At 40.3% G+C, this 16,923-nt stretch overlaps 1 protein-coding gene across 1 annotated transcript in view; it reads right to left on the reverse strand.

The window, feature by feature from the left end:
- Nucleotides 1–14,873, reverse strand: part of CGNL1 (cingulin like 1) — an 88,992-nt gene extending 74,119 nt beyond the window's left edge. Inside the window, exons 1-6 of the mRNA XM_063091404.1 lie at nt 13,269–14,873; nt 12,380–12,474; nt 10,728–10,833; nt 7,631–7,732; nt 6,766–6,914; nt 5,260–5,395 (exon numbers count right to left, since the gene is read on the reverse strand). Of these exons, the coding sequence (XP_062947474.1) occupies nt 5,260–5,395; nt 6,766–6,914; nt 7,631–7,732; nt 10,728–10,833; nt 12,380–12,474; nt 13,269–14,873 (2,193 nt within the window). The remainder of the gene's footprint in view (nt 1–5,259; nt 5,396–6,765; nt 6,915–7,630; nt 7,733–10,727; nt 10,834–12,379; nt 12,475–13,268) is intronic.
- Nucleotides 14,874–16,923: the final 2,050 nt, after the last annotated feature.

Here is a 16,923-nt window from a genome sequence, read left to right on the forward strand (position 1 = left end):
GATCCTTTCCCTCACCTTCCTGGGTTAGGCTCTCATCACCTCCTGCCCAGGTGGTTTGCAGTAGCCACCCAACTACTCTCCACATCCAGTCCCTCATCTGCAGCTTCCAGGACATCATCCATGCAGACTCCTCTGCCTGAATTGCCCTTCTTCCCTCTCAGTCCTGCCTCTTCTTGCCTTTGAGAAAATCTTTGAACACTCAGATACAATATGACCTCCTCCAAGAAGTCTTCCTTGAATACCCCTCCTGCACACCCATCTCACGTTAGCTAGTCTTCTCAAAGCACTTAATACTTTTACCTTGCATTCTATGTACTTTGATCATTTTTCTTACCTCCCCTTCTAGACTGTCAACTTCTTGAAAGGATATAGATCTGATTAATTATAGTTTTGAAGCATGGATCAATGATAATGGGAGTGCCTATCTGTTCTGGATATCAATAAATTAACATGTGCAGCACAGCGGGAATCTGGAGACATCAGAATTCTAAACTAGGCTATTCTTTCATTTGTGGCTTCTGACAAAGAACACAAGCCATTCTCTTGGAGCTCCTGGAGAATCACAGAAACGGACCACCTGGGCACCTGAGGCCTCAAAGATAATAAACTTCTTTCCATTCAAGAAGTGTCTCACTGGTAAGAGGATAAAAAGATTTGTATTGACTTAAGTGTAACCAACGATGAAATCTTTCTCCTTCTCTCTTAGGCATGCATATCCATTGAACCAGGGAAACTCTGCAGCCCATGGTGAAGCTGCACTGCATAGATGAAGACTTTACCCTTCAAGAATCTAACTATCAGGAATTGAGAAGCTGAGATGAAACATCAAGAGACCCATCCAGGTAATGAGGGCAGCTCTGGCTCTTCCAAAGCAGCAAATAGAAATCTTATAAATACTCTGTCCTGATATTTATCAAAGGTGATGCCTGCTGTTGCTGCCCAGCCCCTCCTTCAGGAGGATCAAAGCCTCCCCGCAATCGCTGTTGCTGTTGGCTACTCCATTAAGGCTTCATGGAGCCTCCTGCCAGCGTCTTCACAGCAGCCCTGGTGATTCTGACCCGTTTCCTGCTGTTACTCTCACACATTTCTCGATTGTTTGAACAATAATGCAGTTCCTCTTCCCACACTTAACTTTTCCAGCTTATATCTGTGTTTTATGTTGCCATTTGTGTACTGCCGCCAATGCATGTCAAGAACTGAGGTTTTTATAGTCCATTCCACACCAACATGCTGTTATCTGTGGCTGGGGCTATTGCTTAAGTGGACTGTGCTGCACAAATCCAATCAGATTACACCTTGCCATATCACTTAGTAGCACTTGAAGTTTTCCAGAGTACAGACCAAAAGGCACATGAGGTTTCAAAAACATCACTCCATCAAAAACAAACTTCAAAAATTAAACCTCAGGCCTTAATTATATCAAGTCAAAGAAGGGAGAGAAAAACATATAAACTTCAAAATATAAGTAAACATCCATTAGAGATGTACATGCCTCCCTGGAAACTTCAATCAAAGAAAACAAGGGAAAACTTGGGCTATTCAGAATCAGTGTTTTCAAAATCTTTATGCATTTAGAGTAGTTCCATATGTGACAAGCAGCCAGGAAATAAAAACTCTGTGTGTGTGTGTGTGTGTGTGTGTGTGTGTGTGTGTGTGTGTGTGTGTGTGTGTGTGTGTAGCGGGAAGCTAGAAAAGTTGACTATGTTTGGTACTTACTGTGTAATAAGAACTGTGCTAAGCATTTGCAAAAATCCAAAGAGATAAATATTCAAGATGAATATTACTATTCTTATTCACAAATGAAAAAAACTGGAGATCTGAGACATTAACATGACTTAGATGCACAGCTTATAAGCAGTAGAGCCAAGACTGGGACCCAGATCAGGTCTAATGCCCTTTCTCTTCACCATATGGCCACTACAGACCTGACCACAAAACCACACAGTCAAGAAGGCTGAAGAATAGACAATTACACTGTGATCTGATAGATGCAAACAAAACAGAGTGTTGTGTTTGGCTGGGAGTACCTTTCAGGAGGTCCACCTTTTTAAACTAAAGAAAAGATATGACCAGAACCTGAAAAGACAAGAAAGAAGGAAAGATATGGAATCAGTAAGGAACATTAAGGAAGAATAAAATGGTTTTTTTAAAAAAGGAAGAAAGTAATAGTAGAAAATGCTTTCTTTTCTTAGGATAAGCTGTATAATTGATGACTTTGAGAAAAAAAAAGAAAGTTCGCCTTTTTTGTTGTTGTTGTTCACTATAGGATGACTTTGAGAGAAAAAGAAAGTTCATTCTACAACCAGCTATTAGCAGCAGCAGCAGCAGCAGCAGCAAGTGGCTGTCCGGACAGCAGGTGCACTGAGAGGGGGCACCCGAATGTCCAGGGAGCAACTTACTTGCCCACAGAAAGCTTTATTTCACATACCACCTATCTACAGTATTCCATGACAAAATGAGGAAAACACTGATCTAGAACCCTTTCTGCATAAATACTTCCCAGAAATTTTATACGGTCCCTATCTCTGGCCCACGCTCATGGAAAGAGTAAGTAAAAGGTGTTATATCAAAAATATGCCTGACAGAGAGTTATGTAATTTTTTTCCCTAGAAAACATAACCCTGCTGGTGAGACCCCTGATATTTTTAGTGCTTTTTCATTAAAATCTGTAGAATATTCAGTAATATCACTACAAAAGAGGTTTATAGCTATTTTAGAGAAAGCCATAAACTGTTCTTTGACATCATTTCTGGGAATTCATCCTTAGGAAATTTTTGTAAAGTAGTAAGAGAATACATATAAAAATATGTTCAACACACTTGTTCACAATTGTTCAAAAAGAGAAAAAACTTACATATAGAATAGTGGTTGAATATATTGTGGTTTATCTCCTTAAAAATGAAATATGAAGACTGTAAAGTATAATAACAGAAAAGATTTCTGATGTACTAACTTTTCAAAGCAGATATCAAAACTGTCAGGACACTATGATTGTCCCTATATTATACAGATAGGTGGATGAAACCTATCAATGGATAGGGAGGCAAACAGAAAATGCAGAAATAAAAACAGTTATTTAGGTACTAAAAAAATGTGTGTGTCCCCCATTTTAAAATTTCATTTTATGTTGTTTTAATAATACTTCAGTGATCAGTGCACATATTTTCAAAGCTCCATTCTAAGGTGCTTGGTTTGTAACTCTGAGCCCTAAAAAGAAGGCGGAGTCATGAGAAACAGTATAATACCACAAATGTGCGGGTTTTAAGGAATCATTTGATAAAAAGAGACATATCAGGTTGTAAGGAATAAGCATGAGTCCTGTCCAGGAGGAAAGGTCTAAATAGGGGCAGAGAGACTGTCACATGGGAAGAAGAGAAAATTATTCTCCTCTGCCCAGGTGCATAACAAATTCATGAGGACTGTGCGGCGTGGCCACAACCATACTCCTCTCAGCTCCTGCCAAGTCATGGCAGAGAGAAAGTCTAAGTCCTAAAAATCAGGAACTAAAATCCCTCCTGGGGAATTATTTCAAAACTAAACAAGGAAGAAGGTGACAAAACAGCTGACAACTGAGGCTTAAAGGGAGCTCCAGGAACTTAACAGCCAGAAGCTTCTAACCCCAAAAAACAGACAAAGAAAACTTCTAAGCCTTCCAGGGAAAAGTAATAGAAAATTAAATACTAAGAAAGTACCTTTATTTTTTGATCCTGTTTTTTTGGCTTTGTTCTAAATTGTGTATCATTTGTTGGGCTGTTCCTACAAACCAAAGCTTATAAAGAAATAAATTTCAAAATATGCAAAAAATACAGGCAATGATAATGCTACAGCAAATATCAAACATCTAAACAGGTACAGAGGAAAAAGTTCTTTTTCTGAGCATCAGCTATACTTATTCTCAGCGAAAAATGTAGATGTTCAAAACCAACAAACATTCTTGTTTTCTAATCATTTCCTACATGTGTATCTAACATCTCAAAGTGGTCATCTAATTCAAGGAGGAGGTAATAATGGTCTTTGCAAAGCCCATAATAATTAACAAATACTAAGCAGAGAGGAAAGAGTCCAATTTATCCACTGACTCATAGATTATTAATCAGAGCAAAATATTCAATAATTCTTATGGACAGAAGCCAGATGGACAGCCTGAGCACACAGCAAATAGATTTATTCATTCATTCATTCACTCATCACGGATCCACCCAATCACCTACTAAATATTTACCAACTGCCATTTATCCTAGGCACTGTGATAGCTGCTGCCAATACAGTGCTGAGCCAACCCTGCCCTGAGGGAGGTTACAGTTTCGTGGGGGCCTTAAACAAATAAAAACTTAATCCGTGATAAGTGCTGTATGAGCATTAATATAATCTTAATGTCTTTGAAATGTTTTTCCATAAACAGCACACTTACAAAGTATTTTCATCCGAATTTTAATCTGAATATATTAGTGTTTAGATCTAATTTCCAATTTGCTAGAAATGCAGAGGACAGCAGAACAAGTTAATGAACACCATAAGGAAACAATGAGACAAATCCAAAATGTGGGGCACTGCCCTCGTCTCTTCAGAAGGTCAGTGGGATGAGAGAGAGCGAGCAGACAGTACAGGATAGGGGACCGGGGAGCTATTCAAAGGTAAATAAAATTGGAGACATAACAATGAAAGCAATGTGCGATTCCTGATTGAATGCTGGCTTGGGGGGAAAAACAACTATAAAATATACTTGGGGGATAACTGGGAAATTTTGAATAAGGACTGGGTATTAGAATTATTTTTATATCACATATTATAGGAAATATTAACTTTTTAGGTATGATAATGGTATTATAGTTATGTTAAAAAAATTCCCAAATTTTTCAAAGATGCATGCTGAAGAATCTGGGGGGGAGGCATGCATGGAGTTATCCGTAATTTACTTTGAAATGGTGCAGCAAACAAACAAAAAAACAGAAGGATAAATGGAGGGACGGATGAATAAATGAAGTAAATATGGCAAAATATTGACAACTGTTGGATCTGGGCTGGGAGTCTATGGGTGTTAATGTACTATATTATTTTTTACTTGTCGGTATGGTTGAAAATTTTCCTAAGGCAATGTTTAAAAACCATTACATACGATGCTCTCGCAGAATCTAACCACAGGCCCAAGTGGAGCAGATGAACACAGAAAATGGCTCATAGCACCCAGTCCCCAACCCATCCCATGGTCTCCAGACAGGGGGTGCCTCCCCTGTCACCTGACCCCACAGGCCCCCTTACCTCAATCAGAGCCCCCTTCTCCCTGTCCTCGGATTGTTTAGCACTGTCCAGTTCATCATGCATTTCTGAGAGCTGGTCCTGGAGATCCCTGATCTCAGTCTGGTGCTGTTCCCGTTCCATCTTCACCTGGAACAGCCTAGTAGGGAAGGAAGCCCATCAGAGAGACCCTCCTGGGCTCTGCCAGTGTCCGTACAGTCTGATTCAGACCTTCAGATGGTCACACAGAGTCCTCTAAAGCCCAAGGAGCCTCCCATTCCCGTTTTGCACTGCTCAGGAATCACCAACCTGAAAAGGCACCTGGTAAGAACTCATGGCTGCAGTCTAATTTGCCCAACAAGACAGCAAATGAGAACTCAAGCCAATGAAATGGGGAAGTTTATGCAGAGACACTTTAGGATAATAAAATGTGGACTCAGAAGATGGGGAAATGACAAAAACCAAATTTGTTGATGTTTTTTCACTAAAGCCACCACACACTCTGCCACCCCCCTAACCTCTGTCACCCGAGTACTCTAGACCAGGGAGCCAGCAAATTATGGCCTATGGGCAAATCTGGCCCACTGCCTGTTTTTGTAAGTAGTTTTACTAGAACACAGTCATGCTCGTTCATTTACATATTGCCTGTGGCCATTTCCACAATATAATGGCAGAGTTAAGCGGTTGCAACAAAGACTATATTGCCTCCAAACCCTAAAATAATCACTATCTGACAGAAATCATTTGCCAACCTCTGCTGTAAACCAAACTCACAACTCTGGTATCTTTTTATTTTTGTAAAGTCTTAACTGTACCCTAAATGTTCTGATTTTTTTTCTTACTAACTTCTTTTCTGAAATTAACCTCAACAAATGTTTTAAAAGGAAGAACTCCACCATCAAACCAAATGCTTTTATCACGTAATGTCCTGTTTTTCTTAAATTCCCCTCTAGGTTTCACTCCTGCTTAACCTTTCACTTAAGGCTTCTGTTGTGTCCACAGGGTTTCCTAGCACTGTGCATTTTCATACCTTCATTTTAAGTCCTTTGGCCACAGATTTTAATAAAACACAATGGCAGGGCTGCCTTGGACGTACTTTTTCTTACCTGCAGACTCACAAGGGGTAGATGCACTGGTCACAGAGACCAGCACCATCCAGGATAAAACCCACAAGCAGGGAGATTGTGGAGGCCCCACTACACCTGCCTTTTGGAGGCGAGGTCCAGGCTCCTTGAAATCTCAGTCTTTAGATATCATCACTCGGTGTTCCCTGCTTCCCACTTGCCTGCTATGAGATCCATGTTAAGGGCTGAAACTTTATGAGACATCAGAGTACTTCAAGATGCACAGAGAATTTTAATAATTATTAACCTTCCTGTTTGCCAGGCTACCCATGTCACCAGCCTCACAGTTTTACAAGGATAAGAGGGAGGAAAGGAAGGGTCAGCAGCCTCTGCAAATATTTGGAAGGCTGGCTACAGACGATGCAAGAACCCAGGAAGGGTGACAGGCTCTTGGTCCCGAACTTACTCCTCCAGGTTTTTCCGGAGCTCCCCTTCGCTTTTTTCCAGTCGTCGTTGCAATGCGGAGTTCTCCTCCACCTGACTGTCGAGTTGGCTTCGGAGCTCTCCCAAGTTTGCTCTCATTTTCTCTCTCTCTCCTTTGATGTTCTGTTGATTCTAATACGAATCGGTGGTATTTTAAAGTACCTCCACTGTACACGAATCCCACCAAAGCCTACATCTAAGTTCTGATGAACTCCATGTCTTTGCACTTACATTATTACTTCTATTTAATCTTTTTTTACAAAAAGAAAGTTTCTTATTAAAAAACTTGGAGGCCAACATTGAAAGCATGGTTTGTACACAACGTTTTTGGAAAGACATACAAAGTGAGGATAACCAAATATATTAAAATGGCTTCAATTACCAGCATTGACACAAAATTATGAACCTACGTTGTTAAACAACTTGATTAAACTACATAATTAAGGAAAGGAGCTCATAACTAGAAAGAATATTAAATATTTATATTTAATGAATTGTAATACTCTCAAAAGAAAAAACACAAACACAGCTAAACCTCATTCTGCTATTACTATTTCTTAGTTCAAATGTTTTATATACATTTAGTTTCCTGTTGGCCTGCCTGAATCTAACAGTTTCTTTCACTCTGTCAAAGCAAACAGCCTCTACATACTTTGCTTAGTTAAAAAAATTTTTCTTTGGATAACAGCAGCCAAATACACAGGAATTTCCTCAGTGATGAGAGGAATGTTTATTTGGAGGAAAAAAAAATGGCTTTCACTTCACCTGGGCATCCTAATGCATTTAAAATATTCTTTATCAAGCAAGACAGAAATGGAAAAAAATAACACAGAAGGAAAACCAGATACCTTGATTTCCAGTTGAAGTTGTCTCTGAAGTTCAGCCACTTCTACGGTCAACTTGTTTTTCTGTTCCAATAGATCTTTGACCTCAGATGAGGAATTAGAAGCCTATAATTAATTGCAAAGATATCCTAATTTAAACGTTCAGGATGCTTTATTTTAATTCTCTTCCCGCCAAAATATAACCAGGGCACTAACAGATGAAGTACACACTAAACATCTTAAGACCCAATTCGAATGACAACCCCTAGGCAGAACCTTCCCTGACTTCACAGGCAGAGTTAATCACAGCCAGAGCTGGACCCCTCGGGACTCCAGTGAACTTGATTTTACAGCATTTACCACAGTCACAGGAATCATTTCATCAGATATCTCACTAGTCCAATATGACTAAATTTTGCATAGGTGGTGTATTTGTTGGAAGTACCTATTCTGTAGAATTTTATGAAATATTAGTGTATTGAATTTAGGATAAGCAAAACATTAAAAGCTTTTCCACAATAAATTCTAGATTCTGGGTGATGGGAGTGTTCCATATCTTGATCTGAGTGGTATTTGCATGGATGCAAGCCTATTAAAAATTCAATGAATAGTTAAGATTTGGGCAACTTCCTGTATGTAACATATACTCCAATAAAACAATATAAGAAATAAATATTTGTTGAAGATTCGTCTATCCCCAGGGTCCTTTGTACATACACCAAGGATTACAGCTCCGTAACTGGCCATGAGATTTTTATCCCTCACTCTCTGCATATGCCTGCGTGCAATTAAATAAATGTATGTTGACTAAATTGGCTTTCTTCTTTTAGATGTTACATTTCCATAGCGGAGAGAGACATAATGGAGAGGCACCAGATAAAAGAGAGTCTATTCTAAAACATCACCTCTGATCTGAGTATGAATACTAATGGGTCTCATTCTTTTTTCTTCCACGGAAATAATAACAGGAAGATGCTCTCAAAAGGATTTGGCTAACATCCTACAGCAAAGTGGCTAGAAAACTACAAACAGGTGAGGGGAAGGGATAAAAGTAGGAATGAAAGCTAGAGAAGGCAGCATCTTGGCTCTCATGTCCCTGCATCCAGGTGTGAGTTTCATGTGATAAACTTGAAATGAGCCACTTCCCCACCTCCTGTGAAGGGGAGAGAACCTGAGTCAACAAAAACACAGGACTTCCAATTTCCTCAGGCAAAATGAGAACAATCCATTTTGGAAATCTAAATCCATCCCAGTGAGGGAAATGTACACTGTTCTTTCCCGAACAAGAACTCTCCCCGCTTTGCTGTTTTCTGGTCTCAATCCACAAGGGAGAGGGTTCTTACATTCTCTCCTAGGTCATCATTTAACTGACACCGAAAATGTAAAACTCCAAAATGTTTGCCAGAAAATAATCAGATTCAGAAAACAGGAGAGAGAAAAAGGGAGTAGAAAAATGTGGGCAACTGAAGAGTCACAGCACTGCGGTCGGAGCCGGAATGTAAGAGCCTCGTTCATGGCCTCATCATCTCTTGCTTGGTTTGACAGCAGCTTCTTAACTGACCTGCCTTCCTCTAATCTTACCTCTCTCCAAAAGCGACAGAAGGAATGAACACTTACAAATATGACGATACTCATGCCTGTTTAAAATCCATCAACGGTAGCCCATCCCCTGCAGCCTGAAATGGAAACTTCATGTGTGATTTCCGAGGTCCTTCCTATCCAGCTCTTCCTCCCCACATCCTGGCTCTGTGTTCCAGCTACGCTAAATTACCTCCAGTTCCTTAAACATGGCAATCCCATGCCTCTCTATATTTGTTCATGCTATTCCCTCGACCTAGAACACCCTGCCTTTCCTCCTTCGCAAAGAGAACTCTATGATCATCTGAGACACCATTAGTGTCATTGTCTCCAGAAGGGCTGCTCTGACCCCCCCAGTTCAAGTGGGGTACCCCTGGTCTGTGACTCACAGTGACAACCTTAACATCAAGGTCAAAGACTGTGTTCTCCCTAAGAATATGCAGGTAAACAAAAAGGAAGAACCACAACGGTAATTTGGAATTGAAAGTTTTAGCAAAAAATATTGAACTAATTTTAAGAACTATGTAGAGCTCCTGGAGGCTGCCCATGAGCAAGAGGTATGATTTAAAGACTCCGTGTGAGTGTGTGTGTGTGTGTGTGTGTGTGTGTGTGTGTGTGTGTGTGTGTGTGTGTGTGTGTGTGTCTACACATATATGGCACAGCTCTGTTTGAGGGCAGAGCAGCAGTTATGGGTTAGCTGAGTGCTAGGGAAAGACTGAGTAGGACAGAAAAGAGGGTAGTTAATGCCTAAAACTATCCTCTACACACGTGTCCAAAGTTAAAAAGAAGTTATAGACTCTGTGTTACCCACCTCTGGGTACCTTCTCTTCCCTTCCCATGCAGAATTCCCCTGGGGGGGAAGGGAAGATGCACAGGCAAGAGAAATGAGTCCTGACATGAGGTGGTGTAGGACTGAGGCCCAAGCTTTTATCTGTCCTCCCTTAAGGGCTTCTTCCTTTCAGGGCACACATTGCATCTGGCATAGAGCAGATGTTTATCAAATATGAGATGACTCCTTCCTTAAACTAAAAAATCTCTGGGTCTCAACCCAAATTCAGCACAATCAATTAAACAGGCAGTTTTTTTCAGAAAAGAATCTGGCAGCACTCCACTCCTTCCCTCCCTCTATACCATGTCAGATGGCCTCACCTGTCACTAGTCCTTGTTCTACCTCACACCTGAAGGTCCACGGGTCCAAGCCTGCCCACACTTACCCTCCAAACCTTCCTACGACAGTGCTAGAGCTCTCCATCTGTTATGTCATTCCATTCTTCCTGCTCTGACTTTCCCCTTCTAAATTTCACCTATTTATGTCATCCTGTTATAGTTAATGCATTTTTTGATAAAATATCTTACCTTTCTGAAAAAAAGCAGGGTACAAATTAATAATATCTAAAACATGGACCTCCACCTCAGGTACTGCTTCCTACTTAGGAAACTTCCCACTTACTTCTGTAAACAAACGCATAGACTGAAGAAACAGCAAGTTGTTTACCACATTCCTGGTTAAATGCACTCCTCAAAATACAAAACTTCAATTTACTTGATTATTTCCTTGTGCATTCCCTGCAGCTCGAGACTTTAAAGTCTGGATTTTCTCAAAGACCAAGTTGACTTTCCTTTTAGTGGCATCATCATTATCAGTACTTCTGAAAAAGACACAGCGGAGCAAACAATGAGGGCACAGCCATTGGTCTCAGAACATTTTATGTGTCACAACACACATACGACAAGCCCTTTAAAAAGATAAATTGCAAAAAGCACAAATCAAGGCTGCAAACAAAACCAGTGTGAGAAAAGCAGGATGCATGGTGTATTTTTCTTCAAGTAAATTGTTACATGTTACCACTCAATCTGGGACAGGGGGTTCCATTTTCATACATGAGACCGAGACATAACCATATTCTAAATAAGCTTTGAGAAAACATCCAGTGAAAACTGAGTAATTTGTTGTTTGAATCAAATGACTCATATTCACTCTAAAAGGAATTCTTTTCTTTGTGCTGTGTGTGTGTCTGTGTGTGTGTGTAAATCTTACACCAAGAACAATCTACAATGACTGTAACTCATTTAGCCTACATTTAAAAAAATAAAGCACACAAGCCAAGATTGTCCCCTGTCTAGACTTTCACAGATAATGATCAGATAAAATTTTATTAACTTCTACCACACCTTCTACTACACACCTGGCAATTACAAGAAAAAGATTTAAAATAAATTAAAAATAGGCACCTCCCACTAAAAAGTCTGTCTCACCAGTCTCTCAATAAATCATGAGCCAAAAACAAAAACAAAATTTAAAGAACTGTAAAAATCAAAAGTTCTTCTACCTTAATCTTAACATGGTAAATCCCTTCACGGGGAGATACTAACAACTGGTTCTTAGCTAAAAGAATCTCTCTGGTTACATTTTTTTTTTTCCAAAAGAGTCCTTATCTTATATTTTGAAACTGACTATTCTGCCAGCCCTATAATACTGACAAATAATTGTACAGCACAATACAAAAACATGAAGTGTTTTGATACCAGTGAGTATTTGCCAAGCGGCTGGCTTTCAGTCATGTCAGACTGTAAAGCTTTTTTTTCTTCTTCTTAATCATATCTGCTGAGAGAACTGAAACAGAAACCAAATTCCTTGCCTGGAATTCCAGCACAGTATCAAAGTAAGGAAGGAAAACCAGATTACTCGAACTCAACCTCTAAGATATGTATGTATGGAAAGTGCTGCTTTTAAATGATTCATACGTGCTTGACAAATAATGGAAGTGGGGGCTCCTGGCCAGTGTCAACTCTGGGTAAGGGACAAGGGGGCACTTTTATTTGTAACTTCTCATAAGGGACCATTGAGGACTACTGTGTGCATGAAAGAATTCAAGGTGATGACAGACTCAATTCAAAACTGAATAGTAGACATTCTTCTATCTTTACATTTGTTTTTGAAATAGTGAAGGGCCATTTAAAAAATATATTCATTTTTAATTTCTAAAGTATGATGTCCTTCCCTGCACTCCCCTCCCCAATTCCCACCCCCTACCACCCAGGACCTCAACGCTATTATGAAAACTCCAGCCATGGGGTCTTAACCCTCAAATAGCTCACACAGGGCAGGAAGGGAAGGTAAAACACAAGGCCTAGAAAAGAAAATTAAGAGTCCCACCAGAAATGAATACTTCGCTCTTTAACAAAATCACTCACCCTTCTTTGAGGTAATTATAAAGTATCTGCTTGGCCGTCTCCTCATTGGTTTGTTGGGTGAGCTCCTGCTGGCCCTTTAAGAGATCTGGTGTGGCCTGGAACATAATGTCTGTTATTAGGTTGCAAGGAGGACGTTCCCAGGAAGTAGGCAAGACCCTGAAGCAGCAGCTTCCAAACACATTCCTACTTTCCAAAAACAATTCCTCCAGTAATCATCCTCATTACAGCCAGTTCCAACAACAGAGCTTACGAGCTCTGTAACCTCAATTTTTTCACCTATAAATTGAGATTAATAGTACCTATCTTCATAGGTTTGGCGCGATCCTATAATATACAACAAATAGTGCCTCACATTTACCAACCTTATTATCATTTTTATAAATATCATTATTTTTAATTGTTACTACCAAAACATTAAATGTACCACTTAGATTCCATCACTCTACAGTAAACCCAAATTAGGACTAACCTAATTTCTCAGGCTAGAAATTAACCCAGTCACTCAAGTTCACGAGGGCAATTAACACACATCTACATAAATCTAACCATTGAACCTCTATGTGGAAACAAATTCTGCATACTTTCAGGTTTCACACATATACAAACAGAAAAATTGAGCCTCTCTGTAGTGTTTGACCAGTTACTTTACAGAAAGACCACATGGGAATCTAGTTGTATTTGAAATAACCTAGAAAACTATATAGTTGGCAATAGGACATAATCTATAGGATATAATCTGATCCTTAAAAAGTCAGATCTGCAATTACTGATTTAAGATTGAGGACATGTATTCCTACAGCCTCCAGCAACATGAGTGTATCATTCGGATCACTTAGAAAGAAAACAAAACAAACAACAACAAATAAAACAGGAATCACACTAGTGTTACCTGAGTATTAGAGGTGGAAGGAAATGTCTTCACAGAAATTTTCTTGGCACCAGAATCAGGCAAAGTTGCTACAGCTCGATTCTGTAACATCAACGTAGCAGTGGCAGTTTTTATTTCCTCCTCCTTTTTACTCTGTGCTGGGAGAGAGGATGCACAAATCATCACACTTTCCTGACCATCTTTGCTTTCCGGAACTCTGCCATCTATGTTCTGCTGGGGAGCCCTGGGGGGCACACACTGAACACCATGAGCTGTCCCCTGCAGCTTTGCAAAGGTGCGGGCCACACTTTGTTTCCCACGGTGCTCCTGCACCGGCGGCCTCTGCGGGCACACCTGGGATGGGCGGAGGAGGTGTTCGCTCGACTTGCCCAAGTTCCTGCTAAATTCTGTTAGGTATTCCGAGTTCCCTTGGAGACCAAAAGGAAAGGCACTATCCACGCTTCTGGATCTTTTCCTGTCATCTGGATTGATTCTGTTTCGCTTCCCAGACCTTCCTCTTCTCTGAAGCCCAGATTTTTGATCAAATTTTTCAATTAACTGATCCACACCAGGAATGGATCCTGTATCAATATCCCGCCCGGTTCCTGGCAAGAACGGGATATACCTTCTATTTTCATGACGATTGACATTGTCAGCATGGATGGCACATTCCTGATCATCAAGTAAAAATCTGTACAAAGAGTTGGCTGAAGTGGGAGTTGTTGATGACGAGGAGGACCTCCGTGACCGAGCTCCGTCCAGGACAGGTCCCGCTGAGTCTTGTCGCCGGAAGGGAAGAACATCTGGCCTGGTTTTCTTGGTTTCGGCGTGAGCATGCAGGCTATGGGCAGTTAGGGGCCTCCTGCTGGGGGAAAGGGCTTCCTCCACCACCGCCTCCTTGGTGCAGCTCTGAACATTTACACACACTGAGGTCTGCTTTGGGGGGTCATCTATGACCACAGAGCTGCATAAGCGAATGGCTGTCACATTGGATTGGGCCTGGTCTTCCAAGGGAGGGCTGGGAGTCTGGGGATTGCTAGGTCTGGGAAAGCAAGTCCAAGGCTTCTTATTGTTGGTACCTTTCTCTGTTAAAGTTTTTAACCAATTACCCTCAGAAGGTTGATGATTTTGTAAGTTCAACTCATTCTTTTCAGGGTCATAGGGCTGCAAAAGCTCTGGATGCCTCTGAAAGTTCAGCACATGGGAAGGCTTCACTGGCCCATCTTTGCGATCTAGAATTCCATTCCTGCACTCACTGAGAGAAGGCTGTTTCAGTTTTCTTACTGGGCTGGGCTGAGCATATGGGTTTTCTGGGAGCTGTAATTCTTCTGCACTGTTCTCCTCTAGCACAGACCCATTGCTGGAATGTACAGGCATTTTATTTATCACTGGAGATGGAAACGATGGCCCATTTTCAGAAAAAGATGTGCCGGCTAGACAGCGCTCTGTATTATTCAGGACTATGTAGGGATGGCCATCGATTCCCTGGACCCTAATACTAACCCCATAGGAGCCTGTCTTAGAGTGCTGGGAATTCCTTGGTTTTTTGGTCTCATCACTTGCGAGTCTCAGATGAACGCCATATTCCTGCTGAACATGTTGATATTCTCCAAAATACAACTCCATGGTTCACTGTTCCAGGGAGACATGGGGTAAAAAGAGGACACTAGGTTAGAATTACATCTGCTTGAATGAAGACTGGAATAATTATGAGCGAGAATCTTCAAAGTTCAAAGAAAACAAGATACTTTAAACAGCAAAGAGCAAACGCTGAACAGCACCTCGCCCCTGGCAGCCCTCCCCGACCCACCCAAACAGCCCTGCTCGGATGCCTTTGAGCTCATGTGACCACTGTGTTTGTCAACACTGGGTTTGAACCCTGGCCCGAGGTAGACAATTATGGTAATGACCTGACACCTTTGGCATAACTTCATTTTTCTGTTTCTGGCTTAGGGGCTGTTCTGGTTGCTTTTCTTTCCTTGGTTGTTTTTCTCACACTTTATGCTATTTATTTTTAACCAATAGAATGTTCCAGTTACCACCACCTGAGAACAAGGTACTTTTCCATGAAAATAATGAGGAGCTAAGGAGCTCTGGAGCTCACGATTTTTCTTTTTTCCTCTACTGTTAATTTTCCTCTCAAAATACTTTCAGCCTTTTTTATGCACAACCCTACTATAAATCTTTAATATTATTTATTTGGATATAATGTTTAAAACATTCTTGCTCTAAGGAATCAGTTGTTTGTGAGACAAACAGTGAGAATAAATCATTAAAACTAATTTTCAATCCTTTTTTCTTACCAAAGAAGTTCAAGTAGCATATTGATCTGAAAAATGGTATGACAAAAAAGAAGACTCAGGCTCTTTATTTTTGTGATAGGTCCTGATGCTGAGAACCACTGCCTTCACCTTCCTGACCACCCTTGTCAGATGACTGCAGACAGCTGACCTGGCAGGACAGGATGCCCACCCTGGCCCACACTCTCAGATGCCCCCACCAGAAATGCTTTCCATTTCTATAACTTGGAAAAACTGCAATGGCAAAGAAGACCCAGAAGGGTAGTACCGACAGGTCACAGATCACAGCTGTCTCAAGTCTCTCAGTTTTAGGGGCCTTTTTGAGTTTTCTTCCTATTCTGGAGTCAGTCTAGTAGCATATTTTCCAAGAAAATCACCTATTTGATCCACATTTTCAAATTTATTTGCACAGAGTTTTGCAAAATCTGAATAATTCCATTTCCTCTATATCTAGTTCTCACTATCTAATTTTATTTGTGCTTTCTTCTTCTATTTCTTGATTATACCAGTAGAATATGTGATATATATTTTTTAATTGTTGTTTCCCTAAAGAAGTAGCTCTTAGATTTATTGATCATTTCTTTAAAATTTTCTAATTTACTGAGTTCTAGTTTGATTTTTATTATTTCCTTCTGCTTTCCTTCATTTTATTTTGTTGTTTTGTTTCTAACTTCTTGACTTGAATGCTTCGTTTATTTATTTTTTTTTTTAGTTTAATTGCATAAATTGTGATATGAAACTGTGTCACTTAGGAATCATGTTGGCTCCTACTAACAGAGACCCAAAATAGCAGTTTAAGACTTAAGTTAGGATTTTTTTCCTCCCAGGGGTCATCCAGGGCCAAAATGGACCCCAGGATATTTACAAAGAGCACCTCTTTTATCCTTCTACTCATTTATCTTTAACATGCTTTAGACACCTTATGATTACAAGATGGCTGATCTAGCATCACATATGCCAAAGGCTTAGGCCAAATAAGTCAACTTAATTTTATGAAACTTTCCTGGAAGCCCTACCCACCAATAATTCCTTACATCTTACTGGTGAGAACTTAATTGTATGGCCACCCCTAGCTGCAAAGGAGAATGAGAAACAGAGTTTTTTAGCTTGTTGTTGACACTCCCAAATCAATGTTGTGTTAGTAAAAAGGAGAAGAGAATGGACACGGGGAAGACAGCCAGCACAGGAACGTTTCTATTACTACTTTCTAGATAGTTTCCATTTATGGTTCTGATTTCTTCTTTGACCCAGGAGTTGTTTTTGAGAAAGTTTTTTTCATATCCAGTATTTTGTTGTGTTGTTTTGGCTTGGAGGGTCTTTATTTCTAAGTTGTTAATTTCTACTTGTATTGTTGTCAGAAAATAAAGCCTCTACTA

The sequence above is a fragment of the Cynocephalus volans genome, chromosome 3 (genome assembly GCF_027409185.1).
Source record: "Cynocephalus volans isolate mCynVol1 chromosome 3, mCynVol1.pri, whole genome shotgun sequence".
Taxonomy (NCBI): domain Eukaryota; kingdom Metazoa; phylum Chordata; class Mammalia; order Dermoptera; family Cynocephalidae; genus Cynocephalus; species Cynocephalus volans.